The 13,311-nt window shown below is 40.6% G+C and overlaps 1 protein-coding gene across 1 annotated transcript in view; it reads right to left on the reverse strand.

Moving 5' to 3' along the window:
* Positions 1-20: 20 nt before the first annotated feature.
* The window catches only part of LOC139605874 (matrix-remodeling-associated protein 5), a 28,893-nt gene continuing 15,602 nt past the window's right edge, over positions 21-13,311 (reverse strand). The window contains exons 7-17 of the mRNA XM_071457734.1: positions 8,955-12,143; positions 8,477-8,730; positions 7,480-7,744; positions 7,182-7,382; positions 6,494-7,012; positions 6,196-6,367; positions 5,017-5,286; positions 4,764-4,890; positions 4,347-4,427; positions 2,560-3,706; positions 21-1,954 (exon numbers count right to left, since the gene is read on the reverse strand). Coding sequence (XP_071313835.1) covers positions 1,401-1,954; positions 2,560-3,706; positions 4,347-4,427; positions 4,764-4,890; positions 5,017-5,286; positions 6,196-6,367; positions 6,494-7,012; positions 7,182-7,382; positions 7,480-7,744; positions 8,477-8,730; positions 8,955-12,143 — 6,779 coding nt within the window. The 3' untranslated portion in view covers positions 21-1,400. The remainder of the gene's footprint in view (positions 1,955-2,559; positions 3,707-4,346; positions 4,428-4,763; positions 4,891-5,016; positions 5,287-6,195; positions 6,368-6,493; positions 7,013-7,181; positions 7,383-7,479; positions 7,745-8,476; positions 8,731-8,954; positions 12,144-13,311) is intronic.

Here is a 13,311-nt window from a genome sequence, read left to right on the forward strand (position 1 = left end):
TAATAAAATAATCAGTCAAATCCATCTTTAACTTTGTTTATTGTGTGTTTTGACTCTTTTTTGGCAATTGAATTAGACCCAAATACAAGTGCAGCTCTTAAGTTGTGACAGCTCCCACCGTTTCAGACTCTCCAGCTCTCTAAAACCTCAAAGGTCAGCACTGTCAAGACAGCTTTGTTAACGATGTGAATTTGTGGGCCAAAGTTCATCAAGTTGATCAGTGTTGAAAAATTTAACAGATTTACTTCAGTTCTGTGTGCAACATCTGATCACAGGAAGTCAATTGAAATTAGTTGATTTTTCTGGGAAATTTAAATGCTGGTGCAATCAGATCTCAACACTTCAGCTAAACTTCAGAGAAGCTTAATGTAAAATTTATGAGTCTGTATTCTGCCATCAAGCCATGCTTTGTTGTTTTAGTGTAGCTAAAATCTGGCAATTGACAGTTAAAAAAAATAAGAGCACATACATTACCTGTATATTGTATTTTCTACTCATAAATTACATACATATTTTTATGTGCACGTTTGTTCTGTATTGGTGTCTCTCACCTGTTAATAGCTGTTAGCTCACAACATAATTATTGTGAGCTATTCCTTCCCATAATTATGAACATGAATAAACGATATTGATACATACAATAATTCATTTGCTGATATAACATACACTCTAGAGCAACAATGGGGGTTTTTGTATCTGCTCAGTAAATTTTCAAAAAAAAATATGGCACCTAAGCACATGCGTAGAACAGTTTATGACAGACCTCATGCGGAAATTATGACACCCTACTATTCATTATTGTTTGTTGATGAATTGTGACATTGTGGAATTTTGATGAAATATTTGTTGTAAACTTAGCAGGGGAAGTATCTCATGTTTTCTAGTATTATTTTCTTATACAAATGATATCACTGTAAACTGTAATTATACTAGAATACAAATGACGATATGCGTGTAAGGGGTGCATATTACATTTAGATACATCAATACCAAGAGAGTACAGTCTGAAGTTGTTACACTTGTACAACAACATTTACAATGCCATTTCAAAGTTAAACTGTACTGTGAAGTAAAATCTTAACAAACTGTAATGTATGGGAAGCTATGGGGTATGGGCAAAAATGCAAAGCTCTGAGTGTACATTTTAAGGTTCAAAATATAAAACTAAAAGCCTTCTTTAATATTTTTGTTCCTTAAAACAAAAAAACACAGTTACAAAAGGTGAATGTTCATTGTGAAGTAAATGTCTGAAGCTTCATTGTTTAGTGGAAGGTGTCTCAAACCATCTGTAGTAAGGGAGCTTTGAGTCTGTCTCTGGAGCATCCTTATCATGTACAGCATATTAAAATCCTGATCCAGTCTTAATGATTTCCCTATTACAGAATGGCTGTAGTGGTCACTTAGACTACTTGTAGGTATGTAGATTTGAAGTCTGTTCCAAGTGCGTTTTTCGCGTTGCATTTGTAAATACCAGAGTTCATGAGCACAGGGCTCTGTATGACCAGACTGCCTCCCTCTGTCATGTGGATCCCTCCCTGTACTGTGAACCGGTTATGTGGAACCAATGTTGTGCGTCCAGGCAATGTCCATGAAATATCAGGCTTGGGAATACCAGTTGCCACGCAGTTTAATGTCACTGGTGATCCCCGGTTTACTCTTGTGATTGAGGTCAGCATGCTGGTTATACGTGGTGGGAAAACCATCACTGCAACTGGGTAGGATAGTGATGATGAACCAAAAGAGTTGAAGGCTTTACAGATGTATGTTCCTTTGTCAAAGGTCGCAACCTGCCTCAGTTGGAGGGTCCCATTAGCAAGAAAAGATACCCGGCCAATGGTTTGAGGTTTGTCTAAAACAAGGCCATTGGGTAGGGTCCACGTGATTGATGCCTGTGGCCAGCCATCAACAGTACAAGGCAATTTAAGATTGAGGCCATAAGTGATCTTCATCCCACCTGAAAGGGAAGATTAAATAGATTTCATGTTGAAATGACAGATACAACAAAAAATACACCCCATGTGATATTCATTGATTCTATATGATACTTTTAGAGCATTTTCAAACTTGTATTGTTTCTGGTTCGTTTTCCCCCTTGATATGACTTTTTTTTGGGAAGATCTAAACACATAAATTATCCTTAGTTGTACACCAAAACAACTGCTCCGCAGTTTCTCCTTGGTCACACACTAATTCTGAATTGGTTTGTTCTCCACCTGACCCTGATGAGTGAAATTAACCATTGTTAGCAGCTAATCAATGAACAGACAATGAATCAAGGTCTATTCTATGACTAACAAGGAAGTTTATTGATGTCTTGATATTTGGGCAGGTAAGACCTTCTTCAGGACTTTCTCATTTTCACCAAAGACACATCTGGGTCATTTGAATTTTTATTGTGTGTGTGAAAAGAAACTAGACCAAGGGAAATAAGCAACAAGTTTAACAATTCATCCTGTGATTGGGACTAGTGCAAATTAAATGTATGTTTAAAAATGCCCCTAGTCCATTTATCAAACTGGGGAGATTGCTACTTAAGTCATTTGAGATGCAAAAACATACCTGTAGATCCTCTGATCACTGGCTTTCGGCCTGCCTCCAACGCATAACGTTTTTCTGCTTGTCCAGCCACATTTTTTGCTAGGCACCGGTACACTCCCTTATCAGTTGCAACTGGTTGAGAGATCCGTAGAGTTCCATTACCCAAATGATGGGTGAAGCGTTGGAGTCTAACACCAGGCATTAACATTGTCCCATTGGGTAGCACCCATGCAAACTCTGGGTTTGGCTTGCCGCGAGCAGGACACTCCAGGATGAATTCCCCACCATCTTGCTTTATTGGTAAGATTTCAATATTAGGAACAGCAAAGCTAGGTTTCTCAGCAATTGATGCCACATCTAATTCAACCAAAAGTGTGGTTTCTCCAAGATGGTTTTTAGCAAGACACATATACCTCCCTTCATCTGTTTTCCTCACCCCTCTCAGCTCCAAGCTCCCGTTTCGGTGGACTTGGAAGCGACCACCAAGATAGGGTGTTGTGAGTGAGTTGCCATAAGGAGTAACCCACCAGACACTTGGTTCAGGTTTTCCATCCACTCTGCAATCCAGAAGCACAGTTTGGTAGGAAACACCCAAAACCTTAGTGGTACTCTTCCCTTTCATGCCATTGATAAATGGTTCTTGGGGTTCAACTTCAAGTTTCATGTTTTTAACATCATTACCAGCAGAATTTTGTGCCATACATGCATATTTCCCTTCATCAGCAAGTCTTACCTTTTTCACCACTAATGTCCCATCATCCATAATCTGAAATTTGTCTGATGACACTGATATCACATCATTTCGTGGTGAGATCCACATGATACTTGGTACAGGTTCACCTGTTGCTTGACAACTCAGTTTAGCAGGTTCTCCCAACTTTACTGTTATCAAAGATTGTGATTTTAATCTAATCTTTGGAACATTGGGTCCCACTTTGACGCTGACCTTTCTTTCATCTTTGCCCAGTTTGTTCTTGGCATAGCAGGTGTAGTCACCTTCGTCTTTTTTGCCCATCTGCTGGAGAAGTAAAGTTCCATTGCCAAAGATAATGTAGCGGCGGTTGCGAAGGCCGCTGTCATCAGATTGAAGGGCATTGTTGATTAATGTTCCATCTGGAAGACTCCAGGAAACTTCTGGATCAGGGAGGCCTGTTGCAACGCAGTCCACCTAAAAGGAAAACAAAGGAGGGTGAATGAATGGATGAAGTAGAAAAATAATTGAAATTTAGACCCATTTAGGGTTGGGCAATGAAGGGTTGGGTAGAAAGGCAATCCATGATCCACGAATCACAATCTACATCCTGTTTCCGTTCTGACTTTATTGTTAAAGTCCTGACTGGAAGTTGTGATTCGTATCCTTCTAACAATTACACTTTTTCTTTAGTTCATATGCAGTATTTATTTAGACAGTTATTTATTTATGAAGTGTTGTATGTAAGGACTTTAATTATAATGTTCAGTTGTTGCCCCGTTCATCCCGCCTAATGTTTCCATGCCTGCAGGCAGGTCTCTCATCCCATGAGCAGACTGTAATGCCACTGTACCACAGCTGGTGATGGCAGTTAACAATGGGCTTGTTAACAAGAACTGACATATTAAAATGAAATATGTAAATATAGCACCTTTTAATGGCACAGTCTGTACAATTCACCTGAAAACTAGATCAAAAAGGGACAGATACTTATGTCTTGTCATAAGAAGAAATGTGTTTGTAAGCATAAAATCATAAAATATATATATAGAGAGAGAGAATATACAAGAAAACCTGCCTATGATACTTTAACTTTGAGCTAGCTCCCTATAGTTACCTGGAAATTTTCTCCAAAGGTGACCCTGGTCTGCACAGTTCGTACATGTTCAATTCTTGGAGCAGTCATTAACACCTCCACCTGATAAAACAAATAAATAAAGAACGTTTCATGTGAAAGAAAGTTTAAGTGAAAATGTGGAAAATACAGAGACAGACATCATACACGTATTGATCACTGAGTGACACAAGGGTAATAAGATTGCAAAATAAAAGTGCTTTTCTAACTGCATCAAGGCCCTTCTGACTCCTGATGGAATGAGTGTGTAAATACATGTTAGACTTCTTAACAATATTAACAAAGCAGGGATTCCTAATGAAAAAAAAGTTTTCTCCGCCAAAATTTAAATGTAGATTAATGGAAAAGAGCTGCCAGTAAAATTAACCCGCCTGAAGTCATTATCTGTCCTGTTCATACCTGGAAGAGCTCCATGTCCTCCCCATTGGGCCGCTGAAAGACACACAGATAATTTCCACCATCTAGCTCTGTTAGCTGAAGAATCCTCAGAGTCCCATTACGGAAAACTTTAATTGGTCTCTCCGGGCTGCAGCCAGATTGGCAAGAAAATGAGGTTGAGATTAAAGCAGTCAGTCAAGTTAAATGGCAACTTCAACTTTTGAATGCAATTGTAATTTTTCCAGTGTTGTACTGGTGCGTGAATTTCAGTTACCTATATCGATGCTCCATTATGGTCTTTGAGGGTAGCTGCCAGATGGTACCTCTTGTGGATCCGGTAGACTCTGGGCAGTGGAGGTACACAGCAGAGCCATACATAGCAGAGACAGAGTGTTGGCGGGATGGCACAGCATGGTGAGGAGTTGGAGGAACGGGAAGAGGAGCTGGAGGAGATTGGCGGGAGAGGGAGGGAGAATCTACCCTCACCTCTAGCTGCACAGTTCTTTTGGCGATTCCCACAGTGTTAGTGGCCAAACACTCGTACCTTTGAAAAGATTGATTGCAACCTGGTGGTAAAGTTACAGCTAAAGAGCTCAGACAAAGAAAAGCATTTTAAACAGCCTGATTACTTTGAGTTTAATTTTAAATTTTGTTTGGAACATGAATAAAGTATTTTTTGTATCGCATTTTTATTGTCCAAATTCAAAGTTAAAAGCTGGAAAATTACAGTTGGTACATCCAAATTAAAACTGAGTAAGATTAAAGTGTCGTATTGCTTCAGCAGAAACAGTGCTTGTCAGATGGATGATAAGTGTGGGATTGCAAGCCATCATCCAACAAAAACTGCAACCCGAAATCACTGTCATTCCAAAATATGTCAAAAAGCTATGATATTAAATGCAAAGAAATGTGATTGAATGTGTAGCATGACTGTGCTACCTGTCTTTTAGTTAGTTTTTCTTATTTTTGGTTTGCATTTCATAGTTTTTCTTTGCGCTTTGCAGTTTTTATTGGTGTTTCTCAGTTTCTCTGAGCTTGGAAAGCACAGTAAATGGACAAATGATCCTGTAGCAGGGATTCTTTGTAGTGTGGCTCTGTTGTTCTTTTATTGGTAGGATAAAATTTCAGCCATATCCTGCCAGGAGCTCTAGGAGGAGACCACAGAATTCTGATGCTATCAGAACTCCCTCAAGGTTGAAATTAAAGTAATTTCCACTGTCACTTTTCATCACTGATTTCTGTAACTTTACTGCTGACAATGGATAAGTGTTTTGGAAAATATGTTACGAAGTCTACAGTGCTCTAAGTTACTTGAATTTATTGTAAGAGAACACTAGAAACCTTGAGGAAAAGTCAGGGGATCACCAAAGTCACATTGTTATTCAACCTACATTTGACAAGCACATACCAAAAGATGGAATTATATTAAAAATTGACTAAAATTAATACATACCTCCCACCATCAGATGGCAAAATATTCTTCACAAGCAGTGTCCCATTCGGGAAGACAAACAGCCTGCGTCCCAGGAACTGTGATGGCTTGACATGGACGCCTGAAGGGAGCATCCATTTCAGAGCAGGCATTGGTTCGCCTTTCACAGAGCAATGGATATACACACTCCTGCCTGGTTAGATGACATTTTATTAGTCTAGATACTTGTTACTTTTTTACCATCCATATCATGAGGAAAACTTTTTATTGTTAAAACTGTCGCTTTTTGTTTGTATGAATTCAAATTTCTATACCATACCTGGCTGAATGATCACAGTATCCACTGCTCCTTCTCTGATGCTTGGAGGTAGAGCTGCCACATGGAGATGATAAGTAATTGTATCAGCACCTGCTGCATTACTTGCTATACATTTATAGTCCCCTTTGTTGGAGAAATTAGCAAAAGTAATTAGCAGGGTTCCATTTTGAAGAAGAGACACTGGAGAGAGGGGTGTGTGTACAATCCCAACTTCACGAACAAACGTCCTGTCAGGAAGAATCCAGGAAATTTGGGCTGGTGGTTTTCCAGAGGCAAGGCAGTCAAAAGTCAAACTTTTCCCTAGGTAAACTGCTATCTCTAGGGACTTTGGTGGTTGGATCTTGGGTGCCTCAGTCTGGACAGCTAAGGTGGTGACTATGCGATCGGATCCAAACTGGTTATGGGCCGTGCAGAGATACTGGCCTCGATCCTGAAGCTGGATGTTTTTAATAACAAAAGTTCCATTCTTGAAAACTTCAAAACGAGAACCATGCTTGGTGTTGGCTGAGATGGTAGCACCTAAAAAGGAAACAGAGAAGGAAGATGCACACCTTTCTGCCTTTGGCATCCATAATTGAATATCAAAAAAGACATAATAACTGACAGATCTGACTCAGGTGCCAATGAAATTATTTTATATTAATTTAATATTATATTAATTATTATCAGTCATTTCTTTGTCTCTTACCTGTGGAGACTTTGGTCCATGCAATTGTAGGTTCAGGTTTCCCTGTTGCTTTGCAGTGCAGGAAGACATCACTCTCTGCAAGCACCGACACACTAGCTGTGGTAACTGTGGTGATGCGTGGCTTCATCCCACCACTTCCAGCTCCCAACACCCATGGGAAAGGTGGGGCAGCTGTGGGCCGCCGAGAGCTGATTCGTCCTGCTACAAAATTGGGGAAATTCAAACATGAAATAATATCATATTACTGATTGAAATATACAGTTCACTATGAATACATAGCCCATATCTGTGCAATTACCTCCAACAGGCCACTGAACTCCATGCAGAACCCCAGGGGTGGTGGGGTGGTAAGGGCGAGGGGTTGAAAATGAAGGTTTAGCAAGGTTTGGAGGTTGCAGGTTGTAAGTGTAAGAATCAATGGCTGCTGGTGGTTTGGGGGTGTAGGGTCTATGCAGGAATGGGATGTTGGGTTTAGGTGTGATGGGGGATGGAGGATTGTTGTGGCTTGCGCGAGGTTTCAGTGTCACCATCCTCCCTAGCTGAGCGATGCGATCAAGCTGTGCCTAGAGAAGTCAACATCAAAATGATCAGTGACTGTAGTTTTTTTTCCTTTTATCTGGCATTTAATCCCACCTCTGAGAGTTGATGCATCATCAGTGGTGTTGTTAATACAACATTTCTTGTAAAGGCCACAGCACTTTTAAACACACATACAGTATATGAACACAGAGAGAGTGAGTGATACTCAGTAGGAGTTGAACAAGCACCTTTTGTCACATAGATTAGCAACTGCAGTAACAAAGCTCACTGAGTTCCTCTGGCTTATGTGCTAGCAGACAATACCCTTCTACCATATCAGGGGCATTGTCGCGGATACCATTTTTCTGGCCACCTGATAAATATAAGTCTAATAATTATGGTTTTGGTCTCCACCCCTGAGTTTGAGCAACAACCACAGTAATCTTAGCTTTTGATTTCTTCATCATCTTGTATCTAACTTTGCCTGACGTTTGTTGCTGGGTATGGACAGATAATTTATTTTCTGGACAAATACCTGCATAAATGCAAATTTGAATTTAAAGAGGGCATCAGCTCTTTCTTCACTTTGGCAACATGGTATTACTTCTTTGGAGAGGATGGAGGTGAAGAGCTGAACTGACTAGCCATGACTGACACCACCCACTACTACACCTTGTGATCATTTATTGTTCCTTATTCAGCCTCTTCAATAGGTGGATTGTTGATTTATAAAGTTACCCTTTAAAAATTGAGTTCTTGGAAAACACTTATTGTACCTGTCTGTATCTGTTCCTCAGCCTAGATAGAAAGAGTTGATCTCTGGTTTGGGTCCTGCCACCCATGTGATGATTTTGATGATTATGATGTGACAAGTGTGAATTAGAGAGGTTTCCTGTTGTTCCAGAAGATGTAGGTGTGGGTTTGACTGTTTCAGCTGTGATTTCTGGTCTGTTGGTGACTACTGTGCCTTGAGCCCAGGGGTGAGGGAGAGGCCAGGGTCGATGGGTGGATACAGGGTGTGACCCAGGACCTAGGCACAGTGAGTAAACATTTGATCAAATACATATCCATGCATGTGAAACAGGGTTAGTGACATATTTAAACACCAAGCTCTTGGCTTTTTTAAAATATATTAGCAAGTCAGGTCAATATAATAGTGTTGTTCTTAATTATTTATCTTTTACACTTTCTATCAATCATCAATTATATCCTTATTTTAAAATAGCATTTAATAAGGAAATAATTACAAATTACCTTGCTTTGAATGAGGAAATGACCTTTGACTTGGCCAGGAAGGATAGAGGGGGTAGTAATGATGATGATGATGGTGGTGTGAAGGCCAGCGAGAGGTTGGGGAAACTCTCGGAGGCTGGGAATGTCTGCCTGGATTCACGTTGCCCTGTCCTCCTGTATTTCTATCCTGATTTGTGTGTGTCACCCTGGAAGTGGAAGTTGGCCCTTTTCCCTGGTTGTTCTGGTGGAGCCAGGGGTGAATTGGCTCCATTATTGGAAAACTGTGAATCTCTGGCTTTACTCTTGGCTTGGTTACCTCTTTACCTTCACCCTGTGTGATTTCTTCATTTGCTCTCCCTCTGGTTGAATGTGAAGTGATGACCTTGGAAGATGAAGTTCTTGCTTGGGTTGGCGTATTTTGCTCTAGTGAAGGTCGAGTGATAAGTCTATTTTGTGTCGTTAACTGGATTCTATCCCCTGTATTGTAGGTCTGTGTAACCCACTCTTTTTCAGATTTTTCTTTGATGCTCTCACTCCCTTCTTTGTCTGTTTTGTGTTTTTCTTGCGGTTCTGTTGCTGTTATTACCTCACTCTCACTCTCTTGTGCAATATTCTTATTGTGTCTGCCTTTTTCTTCAGTTTGTGTTCTGATCTCAAATGTCGGTTTTTCAGATTTCTCTAGGTTGACAGTGTATTTCTCCTTTTCATCAACAGTCCTTTCAGTTGGACGAGGGGTACTAACTGTCTTTGCAGTGACAACTGTCTTTGGATTGGGTAAATTATATCTACCTGGAGAGCTAACTACATCTGAAACCTTTTGTGTAACTGATGGAAATGTGGAAAGGCTTTTCTCAGAATCAAGAGTGGTATGAAGAGTTTCACTGTTTAAATCTTCCTTAGTATCCAAACTGTCACTATCATTGTAATTATATTCTTCATAATATTCAACTTCATCTTCCTCTGTCTGATACCCACCATTTAAATTTTCATGGTTTTCCACAGTGGTTGGAACAGGTGTTGTTGTTGTAGTAGTTGTAGTAGTTGTAGTAGTAGTAGTTGTGGTTGTGGTTGTTGTTGGTGTGGTGGTTGTTGGGGGAACAGTTGTTTGGGGCTTGTTTAATGGATGGTGGAAGGGGTTTAGGTGCGGATGGACTCTTCTTAATGGGGGCTTTCTACGTCTATAAGGGGGCCTTCTCCTGTTTGACCGACCAGGAACAAGGTTGTAGTTCCTTCTCCCCTCTCCATGCTTATATTTCGACTGATCAACTGTCTGAGGGGTTACAATAGCAGGAGAGGCTGTGATAGATTTAGGTTTTTCTGTAATCCCAACAACATGGTCTAGGGATGGTTCCATAATTCTTGGAAGCTCTGGTTGTAAAACTTGTGGCACACTCTCTGATATTTCATAGTCTTTACCAACATTTTCTTTTTTGTCTTTTTTTGAATGGGCCTCTGACATTACTCCTGTGTTCATGACAACATTTGTCAGTTCTATTGTAATATCAGGAGGGGTGGTAGTATGGGGTAGGTTGTTAGTAAAAGTAGCAATTGTAGTGGGAGTTGTTGTAGTAGGTTTAGGTACACCTGTTTGGGTAGTTATAGTACTGGGCTCCTCAAGTGATTGCTCTGTGGGCAGAGCAACACTTGGTTTAGCATTAGCTTTAGCCAATATCTCTGCCCAACGATTTGGATCTAATTCCTTAACAGATTTATTGGGTTTTCTTTTTGAGTCTTTAATTCTTATCCTTTTGGAAAATCCATTGGGATTCCTTTGCTGTGTTCCTACCCTCTTAGGAACCTGCGTAGCAAATGGACGTGTAATTTCCTGGTAATCTCCCCCTGAACCCTCTCCTTCCTCCACACCAGCTGGTAAGAGCTGCTTCTCTCTTTCTGTCTGTACTTTAGACTTATCAGGGGCCTTTTCTCCTGTGACTTCCACCATGTGTGATAGCATGTCAACTCCGTACAGATTTGAGACTAAGCAGCTGTATTCCCCTGCATCTTCTTGTGACAACTTCCTTACTACCAAGGTCCCATTTTCCATCACTTCTGCTCGTCTTGTCTGTTGTGTCGGGAGTAGAAATTGATTTCTGGGCAGGTACCACACAATTTGACTTGGCTGAACTGAGGTCACATCACAAGGAAGAGCTAAAGAGTGTCCTTTTTCAACTACAATTTTCTGACCATTTAAAGCAGTGGGGCTAAGTGAGAGTTCTTTAATGGTGAGTCTTAACGGCATCAAATCCACACCAGCTTTGGTTCTGACCATACAGTGGTAGAGGCCTGAATCAGACAGTGTGGCATTTAAAATCACAAGCTCTCCTCTTTCAGAAATTTCTGTTTTATCATTTGCATCTTCCACAATGGACAAATCTGGAAGCATCCATTCCACTTTCACTTCCGGATTTGAAGTGTCGACACTGCACTCCAAGCGAACCTTTGAACCCTCAAGAGCCGTCTGAATCCGCCCGGCTGTCCTTCTGCGAATCAGTGCCCAGGAAAAAGCAAAGTCATCTTCCTGCCCCCTGTGACTGTTGATGCGTTTGGTAATTAAAGTGGTGAAATCCATCACCAGTTTCTTAGTTGTTGTCTGCTGTCTGTTGAGCCTCAAAGTGACTCTGGGCTGAAGTAGCCATGAGGGATCTGCTACTAAATGCCCTTTTAATTCTGTAAAATATGGGGAATTTTCATTTACAGCTTGGGTATATTGATAGGTCACTCTGCTTGCATTTCCTCTCTGCTGACCCCTCTCTAAGACAGCAGGGCTTTCATAGTAATATGCAACCAGTTGCCATAGATTTTGCAATGTCTCCCGATCAATCTCACACTCAAGGACAGTCACCAGCGATACATTGACAGATAACTCCCCAGGTGAATGTGAATTTACAGTCCAAGTCATAGGTGAACTGTCTCCTGGGTGGCGCACATCACATGCTACATGAGCATGGTTTCCATGGCTGTCGGAGAGAACAAAGGTCAGGTGGCCCAAAGGTTTTTCAAAATCCCGGGTGTACGGAAGGTCAGGCTCTGCTTCAGATTCAGCCCACACAGGATTGTCCCATTGTTTGAGAGGGGAGCGAAGAGCTGGTCGTTCACAGGTCAGCTTGTCCAGAGTTAAACCTAACAGGAGAGTACCATTCAGGGGTTGAGGAGAGGAGCACTGGGGGCAAGTCTCACTTGAGCCACGTTCCTTCTTGCACTTAATAACACCTGGGATTAAGAGAGGGAGAGAAGACAGGGAGAGATAAAAAGGCAGGAGGAGAAAAAATTGGAGAGGCATATGATAGAGGAGAAAGGGTAAGACGGTAAGGGCAGTGAGGGAAAGGTAAGTAAAAAAAGAGTAAGGGAAAGAAATTAATTCAGATAGCAGATAGGAAAGCGGGGGGGGGGGGGATAAAACATGAATCATCAATTGAACATTTAATAGTTTCAGTCAAGGATCCTGCATCTAATACAGTTTCTGGCAGGCACATACCTCAATTTTGAAACAAAGCAGGCCATAAACATAATGATAACTTGTGCACTGATACAAACAGCTACCATATGGGACTTAAAAGATGATTCGTGAAAATGTCACCAAGTAATGAATGAAAGCACATGTGTCATAAAAAGTACTGGATGGAAAAGAAATGTAAGGTAAAAGTAAACAATTTAATCAACATTGCAGATTGCATATGGAGCAAATGCAATCAATTTTATGAGAGTAGCTGAGTCCTTTATATGCTGTGCAGAAGCTGGATGGCAGACATGCAACATTTTCTGCTGGTGCTATGTTCCCCTTCAGATCAAAAACACTTGTCTCACACCCAGAGATACACTATTTTACATTTATGTGCATATATTCAAAATATAGAGAGCTATTACAGCCAGTTCTAAAGTTACTATGTCTTGCCCCTAGATGATTAATTTACAGCAATGTTCATTTTGAGGATTTAATGGTTTGACATGAATTTTTTTTGGCAGGAGCGTTCATGTTGTCCAGTGTCTTGTGCTCCATCTCCACTTTATTGTGACAGGTAATGTTCCTTCAAGTTGCTATAATGTATGTAATGCATCTTTTGTAATAACAATGTAAATGATATATGTTTAAATGTTAAATGGTAAAACAATGCATACAACATATAGGTCACTCAACAGCTTTAGTTGTCAGCTTAAGCTGTCTGGCCACAGCTTAACTTTTTTGGTTCACTATCACTAATGTCATACCATTGTTTTCACCTGCAGCAGGCCACTGTTTTCAGTGACAAGAGTCTAAAAGCCTGGTGTACACTACTTGCCCAACACTAAATGGCACAGTTAGTGACTGGCTGGTGAACATAGTGGAGCATTTAGCGGTTAAAGAGCCAGATATTTGCACTGGAATACCAAACACAGAGCA

This window comes from Trachinotus anak, unplaced genomic scaffold, assembly GCF_046630095.1.
Source record: "Trachinotus anak isolate AG129_WGS33_773 ecotype Australia unplaced genomic scaffold, CSIRO_AGI_Tana_v1 ptg000021l, whole genome shotgun sequence".
Lineage (NCBI taxonomy): Eukaryota > Metazoa > Chordata > Actinopteri > Carangiformes > Carangidae > Trachinotus > Trachinotus anak.